Source organism: Pogonomyrmex barbatus, unplaced genomic scaffold, assembly GCF_055798465.1.
Source record: "Pogonomyrmex barbatus isolate J1 unplaced genomic scaffold, ASM5579846v1 scaffold2, whole genome shotgun sequence".
In the NCBI taxonomy this organism is placed as follows: domain Eukaryota; kingdom Metazoa; phylum Arthropoda; class Insecta; order Hymenoptera; family Formicidae; genus Pogonomyrmex; species Pogonomyrmex barbatus.
In genome coordinates, this window is record NW_028297116.1 from 22479859 (window position 1) to 22500815 (window position 20957).

The window sequence follows — 20957 nt, forward strand, 5'->3', positions numbered from 1 at the left end:
TCTCTCTTTCTCCCGCGGTACGTGCGTACGCGTGCACGTGCACGTGCACGTGCACGTGCGAAAACGCGCGCGTGAAAAAATGTCCACACGCAGCTCTACCTACGGAATTACATACGTTTGCCGACTAAGATCAAGAAACGAAACAATTGTTCGTGGGCCATTCGATATATATATATATATATATATATATATATATATTCTTTATTTTATTTTATTTTGTAAATTCCGCAAATTTACTGCAAAAGTGTTTTGCAATAAAACGTACATATTTCCGGCAATTGATTGATTGATTGAGCGTCTCGAGAGAATATACAGAAAATATACACTTTGCTTTTTACAAAATACCTTTTCCTTATTTGGCGCAATTAATTACGTCCGGAATTAATTGCCTTGTTTTTCAAGCGGTAGATACGCATTTCCGCAAAAACGTAATAAGATACATGAGAGGCATATCAAAGAGGAGATTAATCTTGCTCTCTTACGAGATGCCGAGATGTTTACCTGCCTTGCGAAATGTACCGTGCCGCGTAAGAATCGCCCCTGATCAGCCGATTTGGCAGAGCGCGGCACCGCTGTGCACACGTAGGCGTTTACATAACAATTTAGGTCGATCGTATGGATCGCGATACGGAACGTAGCTGAGCCCCGTAGCTGAGAAATTGCCAGAGGCGCCCGAAATGTCGTAGCTCTCTTGCCAGAGAGTTTCTTTCTCGCGCCGAAATTTGGCGTGATAGATATCTCGATCGTGTCCCAAGATGAACGTTTTTCGGGAAAAAAAAAAAAAAAAAAGAGAGAAGGGAAGAGGAGAGAAAGCGCGATGAATCGATTCTTCTTTCTCTTCATTGCGATATTTTCACCGATAAAGCTCGCACTTCTCGGTATACCTTTTGTCTTTCGATATAATTGTTCTCCATGAAAATGATCTTTGAAAACAAATCGACTCGTTTATGTTATTACTGTTTCTATCATAATAATTCGCAATTATTTGCTGCGCCATAAAAGTGAGAGAATAAATGTGTCAGATAAAGCTCCGTGTTTTCCATGCACACCTCTGAGAGTGTGCCAGAAAAACGAGATAAGAATTATTTGAACGAGCAACAATCTCCGTTATCATGCCTCGTTTGCTATTTTTATCGTCTGGAGATATACCGAAGAGAAGCAAATCACGCTGAGTCTCTCGCTTGTGTCTCTTCACAGGTTATTCCCCGATCTTGCGATCGCAAAAATGAAAATTATTGCGAGAAATTTATTAGCATTCGATAAAATCTTGACATGTATACATTGTATCACGAGCAGTGAATCTCCAAGATTTATTATCCCAAAATATTTGTCCGCGATTTTTTTAAGTGCCAACTCGAAGTCAGACAAGAAAATTATCGTTCAATATAGGAAATTGTCAAGTATCGTTTTAAAATATAACATAGGATATTATAATTGAATAACCAAAGTACTCGTCTCTTCTCGGAAAGAAATCGTTAAGGCATTCCGGGCCGTGGATATAATATTTATGTTCTTTGACATGCATACAATTTTGGATGCGGCCACACCTTCGCCAGTCGCTAGGCCCGCCTTCGCCATATAAATTCGTAATTCGAGTATTTGAAAACGCTTACCTTGATGTCGAGGTGAGCGACGTTCAGGGAATGCAGAAAGGCTATCCCGTCCAAAATCTGCTTCAGCAATCTGGCGACCTGCCGTTCCTCTGGAACTTCGTCCCGGTCAAGTATCATTTGTAACTCGCCGCCAGGAGCCCTGTCGCAATAAACATTACCTGTCTCCGTGCGACTTGCACAATATTTGCGTTTAGCATGCGTACTCTTTTGCGCGGCGAGTCGTTCCACAAATTTATTCAAATACGCTCGGCGAGGTGATTCAGCGCTACGTAACTTTTACGACCGATCGCAGCTGCACGCGAAGTTCGTACGCTTAAATCACAAGCGTACAGTTTTGTTCTACTTTTCAAATAATTAACAAAAAATACTACGACATGTAGAAAGTTACACCGCTACTACGTCATAGTCATAGTTCGGGTATCATTCATTCTTTTATTTCCTTCGTAAAAAGCGGATAATTAAAAAAAAACTATCTTTTGCCACCCGATTTCATTCCGCGCCAAGCTACACCGAGCTACAAAAGTGATTTTTTTTTTTTCTTCGATCGGAAGGATACGTTCAAGATGAGATCCGACTGAGAGTACGTCCGAGAGCGAGTGAGAAACGTCCTTGTACTTACAGCTCGAGGACGAGCACCATCTCGGTGTTGGTCTCAAAGACCTGGTGAAGGGATACGAGACGAGAACAATGGGCCGCGGCATCCAGCACGGCGACCTCGTGAAGCGCTTCCGCTCTGAGTTCCTGAGCCCGCCGTCGCTTCCTCAGAAACTTGGCGGCCCACTGCCTGCCGCTGGATCTCTCGCGGCATCTCCTCACCGTCGCGTATTTACCTCTGAGAAAGGAAAAATACATTATACATTAATCATGCGGCGTATACCGCGAAGTTGAAACGCATCGATAAAGCGGGAAGAGTACACGCGCAAGAAGCGAGACATAAAATGATATAACGACAGCACTTGTAATTCAAGTTCGAAAGCCGTCAGAAAGAGAGAGAGAGAGAGAGAGAGAGAGAGAGAGAGAGAGCAATCACGCCAAGGGAAATTTTTGTAACTTGATCAGCTCGCGGCGCGCTATTTGCTCATTAAAACGTTAATTGCGAGAAGAGTAGAGGCCACTCTATTCTCGCCGAGCGAATAATTAAGTTTCATAACTTTAGGCGTAATTCACGGCTTTATGGACGATTGACGTGCGTGTCCGACGCACCCATCGACGATTGCTGTAATTCGATTATCCCGATCGACCGACATCGCTAATAAAGACGTTAAGAAGAAGGAGGCAAGAGCAAATAATATAATATTCCACGAGGAAGTCATACACCCGCAAAACGATCGCTCGCTTTCACTTCTTCCGTTAATAACGCGCTTCGTCCCTCCCTTATGCTTTCCTGATTACAGGGAACGCGGCACGCCGCGATTTTCATCGCGAAAAAGTCGCCTTTTTTTACCGCTCTAAAGTATTACGGTGGCTGCACATCCGTGATTTGCGTCGCGTAACACTCTGGAGAACAAAAAAAAAAAAAAAAAAAAAAACAACGAGTAATATTCCACCGTAATACTTTAGTAAACTATAGGAACTTTCAATTCTTTTTTTTTCCGTAAGTCGCTATCTACAAATCCAAATAGGACGACAAATTGCAATTGGGATCCGAGATTGATCCGTGAAATTGGACGATTCCAGCGTGGCGTAATATCGTAGCGGGATATCGCGATCGATATTGTGATATCGAGTCTCGCGAGTATTCGATTGCGAAACCTCACCACCAATTATGCGGACAGCGAGGATGTCCTACATACGAGGTGCATGCTATGTATATCCAGCACATATCTACAATGTGGAACACGACGGCCTGAATCATCGGGACGCTATAACGTGGACTATGGATTTTTAACGGAACGATATCTCTACGCGTAATAACATAAAACGACACGTAATAATACCGTTATCAGTCTCGCACGAGACTGGCGTAAGCCACGAGAGAGTTACGCGCGCAATTCGCGCAACTCGAAATTATTGTACTTAAGCACGGCCGTTAGATAATGGAGGCTTCTCGAGGCTTCCTTCGATCGTCCCAATTTCTCCGAGGACACGCGACGTCGCGGGACTTCGACTGCCGCGGCACAACCGCTGCGGAGATATAAAAAAAATCTGAGAAGCTCGCGGCCGAGGTGACGTTTTAACGAGCGCCCAAGGGAAATTTTACTAATTTTACAAGGGGAATTTTACGGTACTTTACAAGGAATGTACGAAACGCTATCCCACGCCGCGCGCGAACCCGCTGTAATCCGACGATCTAACAACCGCTAGAAAGTGAACTCGCTGGGGCAATGCACCTATATGCTCACGGGCCTAAATTCGAGCAGCCGTAGTGAAAGCACTTGTGCGTTTATTACGTAAAGAGCTTGCCGCTTGAGGAAATGCCGCGCGCATTCCTCGGGAACGGAGAGCTTTAGGCGGTCGACGGCAGTCAGGAACACGACGCCCATTTTCCTGCCTCCCGGATCGCGTTTCATTTCGTAAAACTGATGCGGCGTATATATGTATATATATCGCAGTCTTCAAATGCGGCACGATCACTCGTTCCCGTTCATGTCCGTGTCTTTTATTATATAATAAAAGCGCGCACCAAGGGTCGCCAACGTGATATATCTAGATAGCAGCGACCGAGAGGGAAATCAATGCGCATGCAAGAACGCAGAACGCTCGCGTGGGAAGTGTTGTTCGTCGACATTACGTCCAAAGATGGGAAAGTTTTGCCGTTTTGCCTGAGGGCAGAAAAAAAGAAAGAAGCGAGCGCGGGCTCTCGCGAGGAAAAATATTTTTCGGAGGTCCGCTAAAGGCGACGAATCTCTTCTATCCGGTAAAAGATGGTCACCGACGATCGGGAGATAGATGGCACGAAAGGAACGCTCGACAGGCGTCAAAGTAAGCATCATTAGTGGCCATTGTACCACCCGGCGGTATCCCACAGAGCGCGATGATCGGGAATGGGATAGAAGTCGGAATGCCGCGTCAGTATTTCTCCTCTTATCCTCCTCGTGGCCATTTTATCCAGGCGACGCCGTCGCGCGCGTTGCGAAATTAATTATCAAAAAAAGCATTACGCGAAATATCATTCGTTAGAAAGTCGAGATGTCGGAGATGTCTAAACGTCTCTTGTATTTGTGCGGAAATATTTCATTGTTCTCCCGCCGCGAGTTTCGCAGGTGTAAAAAAAGGACGCAGGACGCACCTGGACGTGAATTGCGATCGCAGGTGAGAGCCGCTGATATAAGTATGTAGGTTGGCAAATGCGAACGCGACTGAGAGCGAATGATCGTGGGCGTTCTCTACTGGAGATCGAGTCGTTATCTACACTCTAATTACTGGTTGTTACGGAGGCAAACCTATTCAACGTGTCCTCCCGCTGGAGAAGACACGTGCCGCGAGGACACAGCCGGTTTTACGATCGTACCGATTACCGCGAGAGCGCGAGAGGAGCAGGTGCGGGTCAACGATCGCCTTGCAATTTCGAAAAATTGCCTCTCTGCTTAATTAACAATCTAATCTCTGACAGACGTCACCACCCCCCGCGAGCATTTTTCCATTCCGCGCGGCGACTTCTCCGACCTCTCCGAAGGAAGACGCGGATTAATTTTTGCTGGCGGTGACTCGCGCGCATTCCCCGACGTAAGCGATTTAGCGAGTTAAGAGGAATGTAATTAGGCAGGATTTTTCAAAACAGAATAGTTGAAACACGAAATGATATCTGGACAGGTTGTCGCATTCCATCCATGAGGAAAGACCGCGGAGATCGTATCGATTTCATCGCCAGGCGAGCTCATCGAACTATCTATACCAGTTTTCACATCGTGGATATATACATATATATATTTAACGAAGTTTTATATGTATATATGTACACATACACACACACACGCGCGCGCGCGCGTTTAATCGGGAAAACACGCTCGGGAATCGTTACATCCGGCGATCGTATCGCGTATTGCGACTCCTCGCACGTCGCGAGAAGTGTAATCACGATGACGTGAGGAGCGGAGTCGCTAAACTCCGCGCGAACGGGACGGCCTTGAGTCGTCCCATCAAAGCTCCCCTTCCTACCCCGGGGGAGAGGGGAGAGACGCGAGAGAGATTCGCTTCCGCGAAAAGCCGTCGCATCAGCGAGTGATAAGCCGTGGCGAATCGGGATATCACATCGGCGATGGATAAGAAATTGTTCCGGGAAGAGAAGGAGCGCTCGCAATCTCCGCCGCCGTCTAATGGTCTCAACTGTAAATCCGGCATCGCAACAACATTGACAACAACGGCGACGGCGGTGGTGGTTATTATTATTATCGCAATAGCGTCGCCTAATGGTCCGGTCGCACCTGGGGATTAGTACGTCGCGGCGAACGGGGGCCCCCCCTCCTCCCTCTCCCCCGAGTAAAATCGTCGATTATTATGATCTCCGGTAATTCGTTCGCCGAAGAGACGCTTCTTCTCGCCGCCGCTCGCTCGACGAAGCGATCGGATCGAAACAGCGAAGGAAATCGTTGCAAACTCGCGAGAAACGATCGCCCGTCCCGATACGATTTTCTCGGCGGCGAAGCTGTTAATTGCCATTCGTCTCGCACACATCGTCGCGAGTCTCACCAACGCATTCGCTGTATATACTCGTATTTATTGCCAAGATTATTATAACTCATTAGTATTGAATTTATAACGCGAAACCCGTTTCTATGTGCAGGAATTCGAACGATTACCACAGCTATTTGCCATCCGGTCTAACACGTACGCGCCGCGTCATTATTTCAGCTGTAAAATCCGTAATGAAACTCACGAAACGACTCCGAGCTTTCCTAACGAATCGACAGGTGTAATTCTTAAAATATAGCTTAGATCACCGTGTTTTTTTTTGTGCCGCGGACGCACGGGGACGCATCTGCGAGGCGGGGAATCGCGCGCGTGCTAATCTAACGAGTGGAAGTCGTTGGTTGAGTTGCATAAATTTTCGAGTTGCAGTTTGGCTCTTCCACCTGTCCTTAGCAGCTGCCGTCTGGTTACTAACCGATGGATTTTGCGCTTACAAAATTCCTCTCTCGCAGGCGCGCAGGTGTCGGTCACGGAAATTTTAGATGGTATACCAGCGAGTCGCGCATAGTCGCGCTTTTATCAAAGACGATAAAAGAATACGAGGCTTACGTAAATTTTAATTCTTTGTAGTCCTTTTTAAGGAGTCTTCTTTCAGATGGAGAACGGAAAAGAATTGTCTTCTTTTCTCGCCTAAGTAAGAGAAGTATTAATTTTCAATTTTCATATTATTCCATTAGCGGATAATCAATCTAGATAGTCAAAGAACGGAAATCCGCATTCCAATAGCGCACAATCTAACATGGAAATTGAAAAACGATTTCCTCTTTTTTTGCGTGCCGCAGCACCGGTCTTGCGGAAACATCCTCGTCATCGCGATGCCTTCGCCGGCTTCGGAGTCGAGTGGAACGTAATGACGAGATCGGCGAAGATGAGACGCCGGTAATGAAGCCCTTTGTTGCCACGCATGGAGGCTCTCCATGACGACTTAGGCTTGAAGAGACTCGTGTTTCGCGAATGACTCGCGCGATATTGCCATTCCCTTAAAATTTCGAAACTCCTTTTCTAAAGCGACGAGCAAAAACGCCGTTATGAGTGATTGACAGGAAATCCTCTAGCCAGGCAGTATCAAAAGCAACAAATTCGAGAAATGATCGACCCGTAAAAGATTACGATTTCAATTAGCGCTCGCATGCATCTCTCATGCAAACTGCAGATGTAACTTAACGGCAGGCAGGCTGCGAACGATTCGAACGGAAGACCTTCGACAACACCGAGTATTTGTGTCATTAACAGGGTCAGCGCGTTAATCCGTTCCGACCGAGATTAAGATTGCACCTCGTTACAGCGATCAATAACCCGATTGAACGTCGCGAGATTATATTCGCGTGTGAGTAATAACGTCCGGTTACGATTGGTGCGTTAGGTACTAATCTATTAATTGGCGAGCCGTTTTATTTGCAATCAGCGTTAAGATCGATTTAATGCTAACGCTCTTTCGCCTCAGAACCGCTTGCATCGTATAAAATAAAAAGAACAAATTCAAGAGCTATTTTATTACTACGGAAAATTTTTTCGCATTTTTAAAAGTCAGCCTGCCTACAGGAGACGTAGGGTTAATCGCCCAGGCTATTCCAAACTGTTTATCAGCGTGCGTCGCGAATCTCGAGAGATGTTCCCAGAGATGTTCGTTTTAGCCGGTCTCTCTCTCTCTCTCTCTCTCTCTCTCTCTCTCTCTCTCAAGCCGCGTCTGCCGCGCGCGCGGAGTGAAAACTTCCATGATCTATTACAGGTGCAGGCACGAGAGACACGAGAGGTTAACCCGATTTCTTTGCGGCATCCTTCCCAAAGGAAGTGTTGCAACTCGTGCGATGCAACACTCCCGCCGTCATTAGCCTTCGCCCGCATAGTTTCCCCGCGTACGACGAGCACTTTGCAGCTCGGACGGATGAAATCCGAGGAAAGTCACGGTCGTGACAGGCAGAAGGATGCGCTCGACTAGAGTACGATCCGCGGACGGGTCGAAGCTTCCATCTCGATCCACCACCAAGGTCACGGCTAAACACGCAGGCGTCATTAACCTTGAGCAAGTGCGTATTCGCCGTGCGGAGAAATCCCACGCTTCTTCGGACTCTACTCATTAAGAGCGGCATTTAATTCTCTCCGGGGATAGTTGACGGTCTCGACTCGCAGTTGACCTGACCTCTGATAGAACGCGATACGCGGCCATAATACGTATCGACGAGCGCGGTTAGCGAACTGGTTTGAAAAGCTCGGAAAAACTACATTACTTTCCGCTACGATGAACATTTCGTCCCAGGGAATGCAATTTTAATCAACCCGAGCGTACCGCAGATCTTATCGGGAACGTGCGCTTTCCAAGAGCGTGATGTTTTCTTATGTCACGAGTGTGTCGAGCGCTCGCTTCGTACACTCGCGAACGCGCGGAATATTCCCGCGGGGTTCTGCCCGATGCGGGAATTAATGCGTTCGTCGTGCGGCTCGGAGCCTCTCCGCTCGCGACGTTACTTCGCATTTTCGTGGAGAAATCGTTGGTAGCGATCGCCGTCCACAATTTCTCGCTCGCAAAACAGCAAAGTGCTATATATTTCACCCGTCCCTTCTAAATACAATTTATCGATTCGGTATGCGACGTCCGCGACATAAAAAAATCATATCTTATACTTTTGCAAATCATTTTGCTAGTACATAAGCACAGTAAGACACGATCCGCAATGACAATTAAATTACATAATTAACTATAGCTATAATTAACGGACTATCACGAAATGGATAACGCGTATAATAATACACGCAAATAGGACACGCACCATCGCGTTTTCCCATTCCAATCCCGACGGACTGGGACGGCTCGTTAACCAACGAGAGGAACGGTTATTACGTTTCGACATTCCGCGAGCGCGCATCCCTCGTGAGGAACGGATTCCGTAATCAATGAGGAGAGCTTGCGATTTCGCGAGCACGGTGCGGAGCGTCGACATCACCCGAAGCAAAGTTAACGGCGGAAAACGACCGGGCGTTATCGAAGAGAATCCACCGCCGCGGATCAAAGATCGCGCGACCGCGGGACGCCGCCGTGCCCGTCGAGCGGCGAAAAACGCAGCACGGAACGAGCGGTGCTCAATAGTCTGTAAAGTCTTTAATTTGGCGAGCCCCCTTCTTCGACGTGCCAGCCGATCAACGGCTTAAAGATCAGCGCGTAGCTAATGGCACCCCGTGATCCGACCGCTTTTCACGAGCGCGGTGCGCGGCTGCGAAACGCCCCCTCATCTCTCTGGTACCGAGGTACCACCGTGCGGTTGAGCCGAGAGCGCATTTAAGACCGGCGGCCTTAAGGATGGGAGCCTTCACTTTTAAGGATGACCCCCCGGTTAGCAAAACATCATCGCGACTACCGGCTTCCCCTCCGCGCTTCGCGCTTCTCCTACGTCTATCATTACCACCGGCCTACCGAGTATTCGACCGCTGCGGGCATCCCGCATTATACGATATCTTCCCGAAAAGCAACAGTTTACGTTTCATTAAAATTCATAGCATTGATGATTTCGAAAATTGTAGCCGCGCCACTTCTCGGGGTGAGCAGCGCTTGTGCGCGAGGTATTTGTGTACGTCGTGAGTTGCAAAAGATGGATACTTCATGCTCGCGCACGAATCGCATTAGTTTCGCGGACGAGGGATTTACTCCGGCGCAAAACTGTATTGCGTTCCAGAATGCGGGAGGGAGGGGGGGGGAGGGCGGAGGATACCCGAGAAACAAGGTTAATCTCTCACCCATCCCTCCGCGATCGCACGCAAGTCTCCGCGGAGTCGCTATCTGGAGAAAAGTCCGCCGCGTCATTCCGCGTTACTATATTTACCGCGCACCTACTGATTTTTGACCATCCCGTGGCTTCCGCAAGAAGCGAAGATGGATCTCTAGCAACTCGGGCCCTTTTTGCGACGTTAACATCATCAAGCGTCCGCCGGCATACCTGCGCGCGGCAAGAAAGTAGCCTCTCCGAGGAGGTCTGCGCGCGCACTCCGGAAAGACTTACGACCCCCAGGAAACCGGGGGCTTTCCGAGAAGGGAAAGGGAATCCAGAAGGGAGGGAGGAACTACCGTTCGTGTCCGCGAGGGACACGCCAATTTTACGCCCCAGGAGTCAAACCGACCGGTGGCCGAGGACCTACTACCGTGTTACAGCCCTCTCTCTTTCTCTCCTCCCTCCTCTTCTCTCTCAATCTCTTCCTTCCGCGGAAACTATCAGCGTCAGCGAGTGCTTTACGAGCTCTGCGAACCACGAAGAGTCGACCTCCTGAGGAGCTGCCACCGAGGGAAGCTCCGAACAACCGTTCCGTTGCCATGCTTTCGCGATCAACGAAACTTGCAACAATCATTTCCCGTTTCCGCGAATATTTTTGACTCGCGGCGAATCGCGCGTCATGAATCTCCTATTATGACAGACTAGACGTTCAACGGTCAACTGACACGTTCGTCGAAGAATTTCGAACGCGAGGAAATTCGTGGTGTCTCGACTCTCGCGCGACTTTCCGATCCGCCTGACCCTTTTTCTCGTTTACCTTGTTCGCAGCGCCGACCTAAATCGACCCAGATCGATCTTCCTGTCGGAGGGAACAGGAGCCCTTAATCGCTTACTTTCGTTCTACCATTGGCTGCGCCTGGCCACAAGTACCTCGCGCTTAATATTTAGTGTCACAACAATACTTTCACGATGTTTGCTTCTCTTAAGCAGCGGCACGGTAGTTATTATTTGCGAGTGCTGTTCCACGCTGATATTTTTCGCGTCATTGTAAATCTTAGGCGCGTATCACGACTTGTCGTCAGCTCGGCCTTGACAAAAGAATAACCTTGGTTTGAAGTCGAAGCGGCTGATGCATTTAATCCATCTCCGTCGAGGAAAGATCGATTTTGATCTCGTCGAGGGATACAGCTCGATTCATACGTGTCTCAAGATACAGGACTCCAGGACAAACGGAAGCGCCTCGACAACGACTTAACGCGGTAGTCCCGCGGATGCTGTAGAAAGTACATACTTTCTCCGTGGCGTCTCTCGCGAGTGCTTCGTATGGGTGCGTATGACTCGAGACGCGCATATTAAAGCGTCTCTCCGGAGGGATTATGTCGCTGCGTTCACATATACACGGTCACAGGTGCAACGACGAAGGAACGACCACGCGGGCGTTCGTTCCTCGAGCGAGCGTACTCGCTATCTCGCGCGGGATCTCCTCTCTCGCCTTTCTTTCATGCGCGTCTAACCGTCGCGCGGGGACAAAAATCAACTCGGACAGTTCCTGGGAAAACACCAACCGATTTTATTGTCGAAACGTAATTAAGATACAAGAAAGCGCGGTACACATACGCGTTATCGTAGAAACTCTGACATGTCTCCGGGCGGTAAGAATTATAGTACCGTACAACTACGCCCGACACACACAATGAGCGGTGCGGAATTATCTGATGGCTCGAGCAGAAATTGCTTTAGCGCGGCGCGGCGCGAAGGTAAATTAAATTCGATCTCGCGCGCGTTAGTTACGGCGATACTCACCGAATTCCTGAATCAAAGTCGTCGAATTTCCCCGTCATTGTATCTAATTGTCGCGATCGCGAGGCGGAGCTTCCCCGGGCTCTCGCCCGGGTATGTACATATCCGTAATTTCGACCGGGAAGGAAAGTCCCGTTCCCACGAGCGCGCGGATTTACGGAGCGTGGCGCGTCCCTCTCTCTCTCTCTCTCGCTCTCTCTCTCTCTCTCTCTCTCTCTCTCTCTCTTTCTCTCTTTCTCTCTCTCAAATCTCCCCGCGGACCCATTAAAACTGCGTGTACCACGTAGCGCGGATCAACGACCCCTTAGGGGTCAGGTCCGTGGCGCGTTAACTGTCCTGCAGCGCGAAGCCGCATCAGGAAATCGACGTTGACGCCGGCGTCAATGTCCACATCGATACGCGAGATAGGTAACTACCGTCGTTGCCACCGCCGCTAACACCGTCGTCCTCGTCGTCGTCATCCTCGTCGTCGTCCTTTAAGGCATCCATTAGGCCTTCTAACTGCTAAACACACCGTTCGGTCGGTCGGTCGTTCGGTCTGACGACCCCGCTCGTACGCGTAACGACCAGGACGAACCTTCTCCTCTCTCCGTTCCTCCGCCTCCTTCAGGATTCACCTCTCTTTCTTTCTCTCTCTCTCTCTCTCTCTCTAAGCATCGTCGCTCTCGCTTCATCCTCCCTTATATTTTCTTCCCCTCTCTTTCTCTCCCGTTCTTTCTCTCGCCTTCCTGCCCTCTACCCCCTCCTCCTTCGAGGGTCATCGACATTCGCGCACCGGGCGACATTGTGCGAAAGACCGCTGTGTTTCCTGTGTTTCCGTCGCAGTTAGGAGCGCGCTCTCCGGCACGCACCTAGCGCGGGATAATGTCGGACAGTTTCTAATCATGGGCGCACGCATATAAAATAAATTGTACAAATAGACAAGTTCGCGCGGCCACGGTGATTACCGCGGTAAAGTACAACCCGCGATATAACGAGGCTGCCGTCGAGACGTCACGATCGTAACGCCCAGTGTTCATTAATAATTCCATGCCGTGCGGAATCGCTTCGGAACGATTGCTCCTAATACCGGCGGCGGAGCACAGGCCGCGGGACACATTGTTACACGGATCCTCGTTATCGAACGCGCGTCTCGCTGAGAAAACAGCCGAGATACACGCTCGCCTCTCTCTCTCTCTCTCTCTCTCTCTCTCTGCGCGAGGCTCGCAATTTCCGCGTCAGCCTCCTTGAGCTCTCGAGCAGCTCTCAGCCCCGAGCAGCAAATAGTCGATAGAGAAGAGTTTACCTCATTACATAGTCCGCAACGCGGAAACCAGAGCGACTTACTCCCCGGCCGCCATTAATTACCGCCCGGCCACGGCGGTAATTAAAGAAATTAGCGGATACCTAAGCGGAGAGCAGCGACGTCGTCATCTCATCGGCGAGCCCCTGGGCTGTCTCTCTCTCTCTCTCTCTCTCTCTCTCTCGTTCTTTCCTCTCCTCCGCGTCCTCTCCTTCCTATCTTCTATCTCTCCTGGATGCAAATCCATTGTGCAACGAGTGCGACGACAGACTAGCGTTGCTACCAACGGAGAAATTCGTTCCAGTTGCGTTCGCTGCTCGTTAGCCGATTGCACAACGTTGCGCAACAATGTCTTCTCCTAAGGCTCTTTCTTTTTTTTGTCTCTTTTTCTCCTCCGAGATCTTACACCGTCCACGATTGTCGTTCTTCTCGACGCAAGATAATTCGCATACTACGGCTCGCTTCCACGAATCTTGAAACATTAATTCCGAATCTTTCGAAGAATTCGAGAATTAACGAGGCTCTTCGGGCTGGAGCCACTTTGTCGATCTGTAATTGCAGTCAATAACATCATCGTTGTAACTCGACATGTAGGTCACGGAAGAATTTATCGTACCCTCGTATTGGGCAATAAATATATTCGATGTCCGGCAATTAGCCTCCGGATTCTTAAGGCGGGCATTAATTTAATTGGCAGTAGTTAGAGTAGCGCGATTAAAGCCGCGATCCTCACCGCGAATAGCGCGTACGAATTGTCGTTCGTCCGACAATAAATAATAATTGGTCAGTCGAGGTTCACGAGCATGAGATGAAGGTCGTTCGACGTCCGCCGGATATCTAGGATCTCGAGGCGGATAATCGAGAAACTTGGATCGCGCGTTAATCGAGCGCGAGAATCAGGCGCGATTGAATCCGCAGTTTAAGCTATCAGCCGTCTCTTATTTCATCCTGAATTACCAACGCGATATCAAAGAGATATCCTCAGAGGAAGGCAAGACTAGAAAAATCAATTTTCAATCAGTTAGTAATTCAGGGTTATCCCGCACCATCCTCCATCCTATTTTAAAGTGTATGGGCTGTGCTTTATATTTTTTAATTTTATTTTGCGTATTTTAATGGCGTAATACCGCGTAAGCGGTTGCTCAGGAGGAGACTGAAATTTACATAAGAGACACACGTTGCGTACACTTATTGCATTCGGCTATTCATGGACGACACGTAGTGCCGAATGCATCATGCTGCTTTATGAAACTACGGAAGTACGAAAAGTGCGCAAAAGATAATGTTTCTAATTTTACTTGCAGGTAGCTGTGCGAGCGTGTAGAAAGTAAGGTACTCGAGCCTAGCTGTTCTACAAGACTGGTTTTGACGGGAGATTAATTGCATATCGTTGGAGCAATGGCGGCTAGCACGGCGTAATTACTCGAGTACGAATCGATGTTGAAAGTACTAAACGTATAATGAATATGGACTTGATAATTATAACGGCCTTTTATTTTCGATTCGTTCTATCGGAGGCGTTCGAAGTGGAACGCGATTATCCCACAAACCGTGATAAATTTCCTATTTAACAAACGGATACCTTTTGCGCTTGAGACACGCCAGCGGTGGAACAATTCAGAATAGACCGGCGCAAATAAGTCGCGGCTTTCAATCCCCCGTGCACAATGATCCGGCGGGGGAGGAGGGGAGGAAGAGGGCGAGACGCACTCGGTCCCCGCGTGTCATCTCGATGACGAGTGACGTCGTGACCTCTTCGCGGCCGTGCGCATGGGCACGGGAACGCAAGTGTGCCCCGCAGCGCAAGAGGCCTTTCTAATCGGGAAAGGGGGAAGGCGGGGGGAGAGGGGGGGAGGTACACACGCCGAGCCGGAGGCGCAGGCGAATTTACGAGCGGCGCGCAACGCGCCGCGCGCGTCCATTTGACGATCCCACGGATCCTGAAATCATATCTCGTCCCGGGTTAATATCCGTGAGATCTCCTCTCGAGATACGACGCGACGCGGCGGCGGACCTGTTTCAGAAGACGCGAGGAAACCGTTACGTGGCGCGAAAGCGGAAAGAGACGCGGACTAGAGGCGCGACGTAAATTTCGCCGCGTTATACGGCCGATAGAATTACAGCGTGCGATCCGACTTTTTCGGAGGATCACGATTTCATTTCATCGCGTTCGTCTTTGACTCGAGGATTCATATCGGATCCAGCGGAGTGCCTCAATCTCCGAGCGATTTATCCGGCACTTACACCTCGAAACGTACACCACCATAAGCGGCAGCGACAATGACTATTCTCTATTTCCGTGACAGACTCGAGTGTTAAGCGCGATAGGCATTGGACAGTCAAGGATCGTTTCACCGCGCTTCCTCGTCGTTAGGATCGGATGTACGAGCGCGTGGTTCCGTCGGAATCGAATGGGAAGGCCTCGGCTGAGGCTGAGGATGACGACTGGCGAGTTAAATGCGTTGCCGCGAATCAAGCGAATACTTACAAAAGCCCCGTGGGTCGATCATCGCTCGTTAGCGCCATTGTGTCGCAAGACCGTGACGTGCGTGCCGCGTTACGCAACGCAACGCAACGCAACGCACGCACGCACTTGATACGCGGCTGGCCTGTCGCTCGCCAGGATCTCTCCGCATCCGTGAAAAAGTGCGTCGAGTATCACGTACCGAGTAGCGGTTGTTTTGTCTCTTCACACGCGACAAGCGACCTGTCTGTGTATGCGTGTGTCACTATCCGATTGATGGTGCCTCGTGGCGAAGCCTTTACGACGCTCATACGAATACATAATTGAACGTAATTGAACGTCACAGCGAAATGGTAACCTATTACGTGACGCCGTTAAAGGACTGTCTAACAGAATGAATGTACCAAATGTATTGAGAATTGTTACCGGAGGATGTCGTCGCGTTAGGAAATTAAATAAAACCGAATGACAAACTAATGACGACTCTTGTACTTAATAAATACATAATTGACGCTGGAAACTCTCTCTCTCTCTCTCTCTCTCGAGTTATTTGTCCCACACTACAGAGTTGTAAGCATCGTGTCTCTCTTTACGTTTTACAACGATTTATTCTCTCGAAAAATTAAACAAATCGCACCTCGTTATTCTCTTTAATAACCACCGTAATTTGGTACAGGATGCAGCGCAACAGAAATTGACGTTGACTTTGTAACGGTCTGATAATTGGACTGTCACTCGTATTTCCCTGTTAAATATCATCGATCACACGCAGCGACAATAAAGAATTATTGGAATGTTATATTAACCGTATATAGTTATCTCTATTCCTTTCACTAATAATTATAGCTGACGCGGGTGCATACCTCGCGATTAAAGATACACGTTCCTAACATGTAACGAGCCGGTTTGACACATAGTCACGCGCGCGATCGTGACATCAATGAAACAGATCGATTACTCTTATTGCCGTGATGAAACAAGGCTGAGGAGTCGGCCTCGCAACGAGCTGATGAGATCAAGTCACACGATCGTTACATTGTACGATCTGGACAAAGTTCCACTTAACCCTTTTTGCCACACAAATAACGCAGATGGCAATTTACAAAAGCGTTATCATCGATGCGATACATATTAAACTTTACATAATCCCGTAGCGAATAACTCTAGGAAAATTATAGTTAGAGGTAAGTAACTACGTGGTGAAATCATATAATTTCCTCGACATCCTAAAAATTCGTCGTGTATCTTATGTATCACGGAGATATTATGCGAGGATAGACGGTGCTTTCTTTGTGTTTCACAAATGCACAAAAGCGAACATCGATCGAAACGAAGGAGAAATCTCGCAGTCGTGCGTGATCGATCTGGTCTTGTTTCTTCGCAGGACGATCGATGGATCGCAGTTAAATAAATAAAACCGTTCGACACAGGGGGGGGAGGGAGGCGGGAAGTAAGGTGGATGACGACGGGTCGGCCGGGAGAACGTCGAATGGCAGCGGAATGGTAATTTTATAGGCAGGCTCGTTTTTCCGCGCGGTGCGCGGAGCGGCGCGCTTCGCTTGACCTTTGGCCTTAAACCCCCTCCTTCGAGCTTCCGATTCTTCACGGATGTCACGCTCGAACAAAGGAACGGCAGAGGAAGACGAGCTCTCTTAAGCAGGCATTTGGATGCCGCGCACCGCTTCAGGGCCGCGCGCACGAGGCGATATCTGCCTAGCGTAACTTTCGCGACGAGAATGCGTGCTTTCGCGAAATCCTTGGCTCCGCGCGATGCCGTCGTCTCTTTGTAATCAAGTTCCGCGCTCGCTCGCTTCGCGGGAAAAGGCAGCTTCCCGTAAACATGGAGATTTCTTCTCCGCGAGGTCGCGCACCGACAATGACACTCTCCGGCGTCGACTCGTATCGCGCGCTTACAAGGTTTCGCATTCCACGACTTTAACTTTTTTTCCCGACGTGCTCTCTCGGAACAAAGAGTTCTCAGAGATGTCCAAAAGGTTAAACGAGACTCATCAGTGATGTATCTCGTCGAATCGTCTTATCGCGTGCAGAGCTTTAGAGGAAGCACAAAGCAAACTTCGCACGAGAAAAATTCGAATGACGCACGAGATCGTCTTACCTGTGTCGCGTTAGGTGCGGATCAATGGCGGCGATACGCCGAACCAAGATTGTACCTCGTTAGCGCGCCGTTGATTACACTCGATCGCGATCGCTCGTGCTCATCTCTGCCTGTCGAACGCGGGGTGGGAATATCACGTGTGCCATGTCGTAACATTCGCGATTCTCCGGATGACGTCGAGAGATAAGTTCCGCCGCTGCGCCGACCGCAAAGAGTCTCCCGTGTGAAGCAGCCTGGGACTCGCCCGCGGAATGCGGCTGATCGGGTAAAAATGATAAAAGTCGTCCCCTCTAGGAAGGAGCCGGCTGCGACGAGGCGTGTGCGCGTGTCAGACGTGGAGTCATGTTCTGTCCACATCGCGTTACGTTATCTATGCGAGTCGTCGTCGCAAGAGAATCATCGAGATCGACGTTTGAGAAACTCGTTTTATCGAATTGCTTTGACAGAATTGTGAGTTGTCGATCGTGACAATTAGATGAGAAAAATATTACGTAAACTTTCTCTCGTTCTCTTTTTGCACCTCTCGTTGCATCCTAATCGCGATATCGTTAAAAATGAAACGACGATAAAGAAATTGTAAGTCGTTGTTGTTAATCTTAGATAATCATTTTTTCGCTACTACAATCCTTTGTTCCGCGATTATTTCTTCCACGATATCTTACATTGACGGCCCTGATTATATGACGATTGTATAACATTTCCATGCCGTAACACTCCTCATGAAATACGATACTCGTAAAGCGGATGCTGCGGGAGAGTAATTTTCCGCTATTCCGCTGACGCAGCCGTAAGAACGCACGCGTCAGGGGCGGCATCGGTAAGATAAGCTTCCGTCCGAGAAATTCAACATCCGCTCCTTGACCCCGCTTCTATTTGGTTTGCAAATGATGCAGCTAGCCTAACTACCACAGCTGGAAGACAGCTCGTTGTTTGCGCAGCGGCGAAATGTGAAACGATAGAATGATGTTCAAGTGTTTACATTCAAATAATACGCTAAACAACTTTATTATTATGACTAGCTACCTCAAACAAATAACAATATCAATAGTCTATATTCGCAAAATTAACAAAAAATTATACAAGTTTTAAACCGATATTAGGTATATATAATTTTTAAATCAGATTTTTTATTTCTGAAAGAAATAGCATCAAAGAATTACGTTTTACTCGTTCGACTCTTCGCGTAGGATCCTAAAATCGCGACAAGAAAACGCGCGGTGCTTCTTTGCACGAGCCAGATAATAGGGACTCGGGATACACAAAGGGCTAATTCGATCGTAACGCCGATCCGCGTTCGCTCGCTCGCTCGCTCGCTCGCTAGTTCGCGCGCGCGCGTGCGCGCGCGCTCGAGAGAGAGTCGTTCACCCGGCGCATGACCGAGCAAAGGATCTTAGACGAGAAAAGGAGGAAAATGAAGCCGGGGGAAACGAGAACGGGCCTGTTTTGCAAGCGCGGGGCGTTCACGGAGAAGGTTAAATATCATACGTAGTGCCTCGCGCTCGGAGCGAAGGAGGCCGGCTGTGCGCTCGCTCAACGATAAAGGCCGCGCGCGGCTCGACAAGACTCGGCTCGACTACACCGGTGATTCGCGTGAAAGTTTAGTTATGCTCGGCCACCCGATAAAAATCCCCCCGCGCGTGTGAGAACGCGCCGAGTGAACGCGTCGCGGTAGCCCAACTCGCTTAAGAGCGTTCCACTCGCTCGCGCGAACGACGAATTGCCACGCTCGGGAATTTCTTACTTGACGCGAGAGGATATTTAAATCTCCTCTTAAAATAATTTGTATATATAAAATGCGATCTAGATTTGAGAGAGAGAGAGAGAGAGAGAGAAAGATCGTTGTAGAAGAGTCTATTTTTTCCACCTATATATTTTTCTTCATAAAACATTTCCTCGGAAATTGCAAATGCGAAAATAGCGAGTTGGATTTCGAATCAGTCCCGAGCTTCATTCCCGATGCGTTTCAATGAGGTCTGGTGCAAATAAAAGCATCACAAATTCGCATTCGCTTGCACGCCATAACGACTCGTGCCTTATCGTCGCGTGCCGATGCGCATTATTTCGTTTACGTGCTCTCCTCGAGAATCGCCGATAAGCAAACCCATGAAATTCTCCCTTTCCCACGTTTTTGATCGGCTCTGTCGCACGCGCTCTCGATTTCGAGGAATCACTCTCGGAATATCGCAACGGATATATTTGACCGTTCGCTCAGCTATGGTTGCGTCTCCATTCACAAAGCATCGCTTGAAAACTGCGCCTTGTTTCGTAAACGACTGCATTACAAAGGCAAATTATCGTGTCACGTTCATCACGTTACGTAAATTACGATAAATTAAATATTCATTCTACGCCACAATCGTGCGATATTATAATTAATTATTCGCATTGAATTAATACGAAGCTTCCTAATAAGAAACGGGCATTTTTTTTTCTTTTCATTTATATCATTTTGAAGCGAATATAATCTACATGACTTCGATGTAAAGTCTTTCAAACTTGCTTATTCGTTATTCTTGCTTATCGCCTATTAAGGCGATTGATTTATCGCACGGAACGCGTATATCGTGACTGCTTAATCGGGTCGTCAAAATCATCGCGAGACCATTAAAGACATTTGCATTTGCACCGAGAATGAACCGATTAATTACACCGCTAGGGAATCGCGGAGGAATTACCAATGCGGATATCGGAGTAGTTTTGGCCGGCTACATCGCCGGCCGATCCGACAATCATTTATCTCCAACCGGTCGGTCGACGACTTCCTGCTGTCAATGGTTTAAAATATGGCTCCGACCGGCTCTCCTCAAAATCCCGACCTAACAGGCGCGGATTCCTTCTCTCCATAAAAATCAAAACAAGCAGCCTTATAAAAACATTTTTCGATGCTAGATTTTATTCGACTACTCTGGCGACTCCGTGATATAGCGGTATAAATTAGAATTCTTATTTCTTAATGCTTCATAAAGTCAAGAAATGATCTGTTTACAGCGAGCGATAGTCCGGTAACCAATATCGCGTGGCTTAAAAAGACGATCGTTAAGTGGTTAAACGAATCGGCGATAGCGGCGGAGAAATTCAAATTATAAAAGCGAATCGATCCCGCTCGCGATCGTTATTTTAATGTGCCCGCAGAGTGTAGGTTCTCCCCGGGTCTCTCGATTTAGGCGCGGAAACGCCAAGCGAATGCCAATAATCGGACGTTTTTATCGACCCTCGAGATTAATGCCCAGCTCACGGACCAGCGAGCGGACATCGACTTCCAAATCCTGCGCGAAGATGAAAAAGAGAAAAAAAAGGGCACGTGTACGAGTAAGACGAGGAGATGCGGGGAAGCGAAGAGGGAGGAGGAGGG

At 48.5% G+C, this 20957-nt stretch overlaps 1 protein-coding gene across 1 annotated transcript in view; it reads right to left on the reverse strand.

Annotated features, from left to right (window-relative positions):
• The window catches only part of LOC105430293 (uncharacterized), a 90883-nt gene that overhangs the window by 21306 nt on the left and 48620 nt on the right, over positions 1-20957 (reverse strand). The window contains exons 2-3 of the mRNA XM_089076879.1: positions 2233-2445; positions 1614-1752 (exon numbers count right to left, since the gene is read on the reverse strand). Of these exons, the coding sequence (XP_088933005.1) occupies positions 1614-1752; positions 2233-2445 (352 nt within the window). The remainder of the gene's footprint in view (positions 1-1613; positions 1753-2232; positions 2446-20957) is intronic.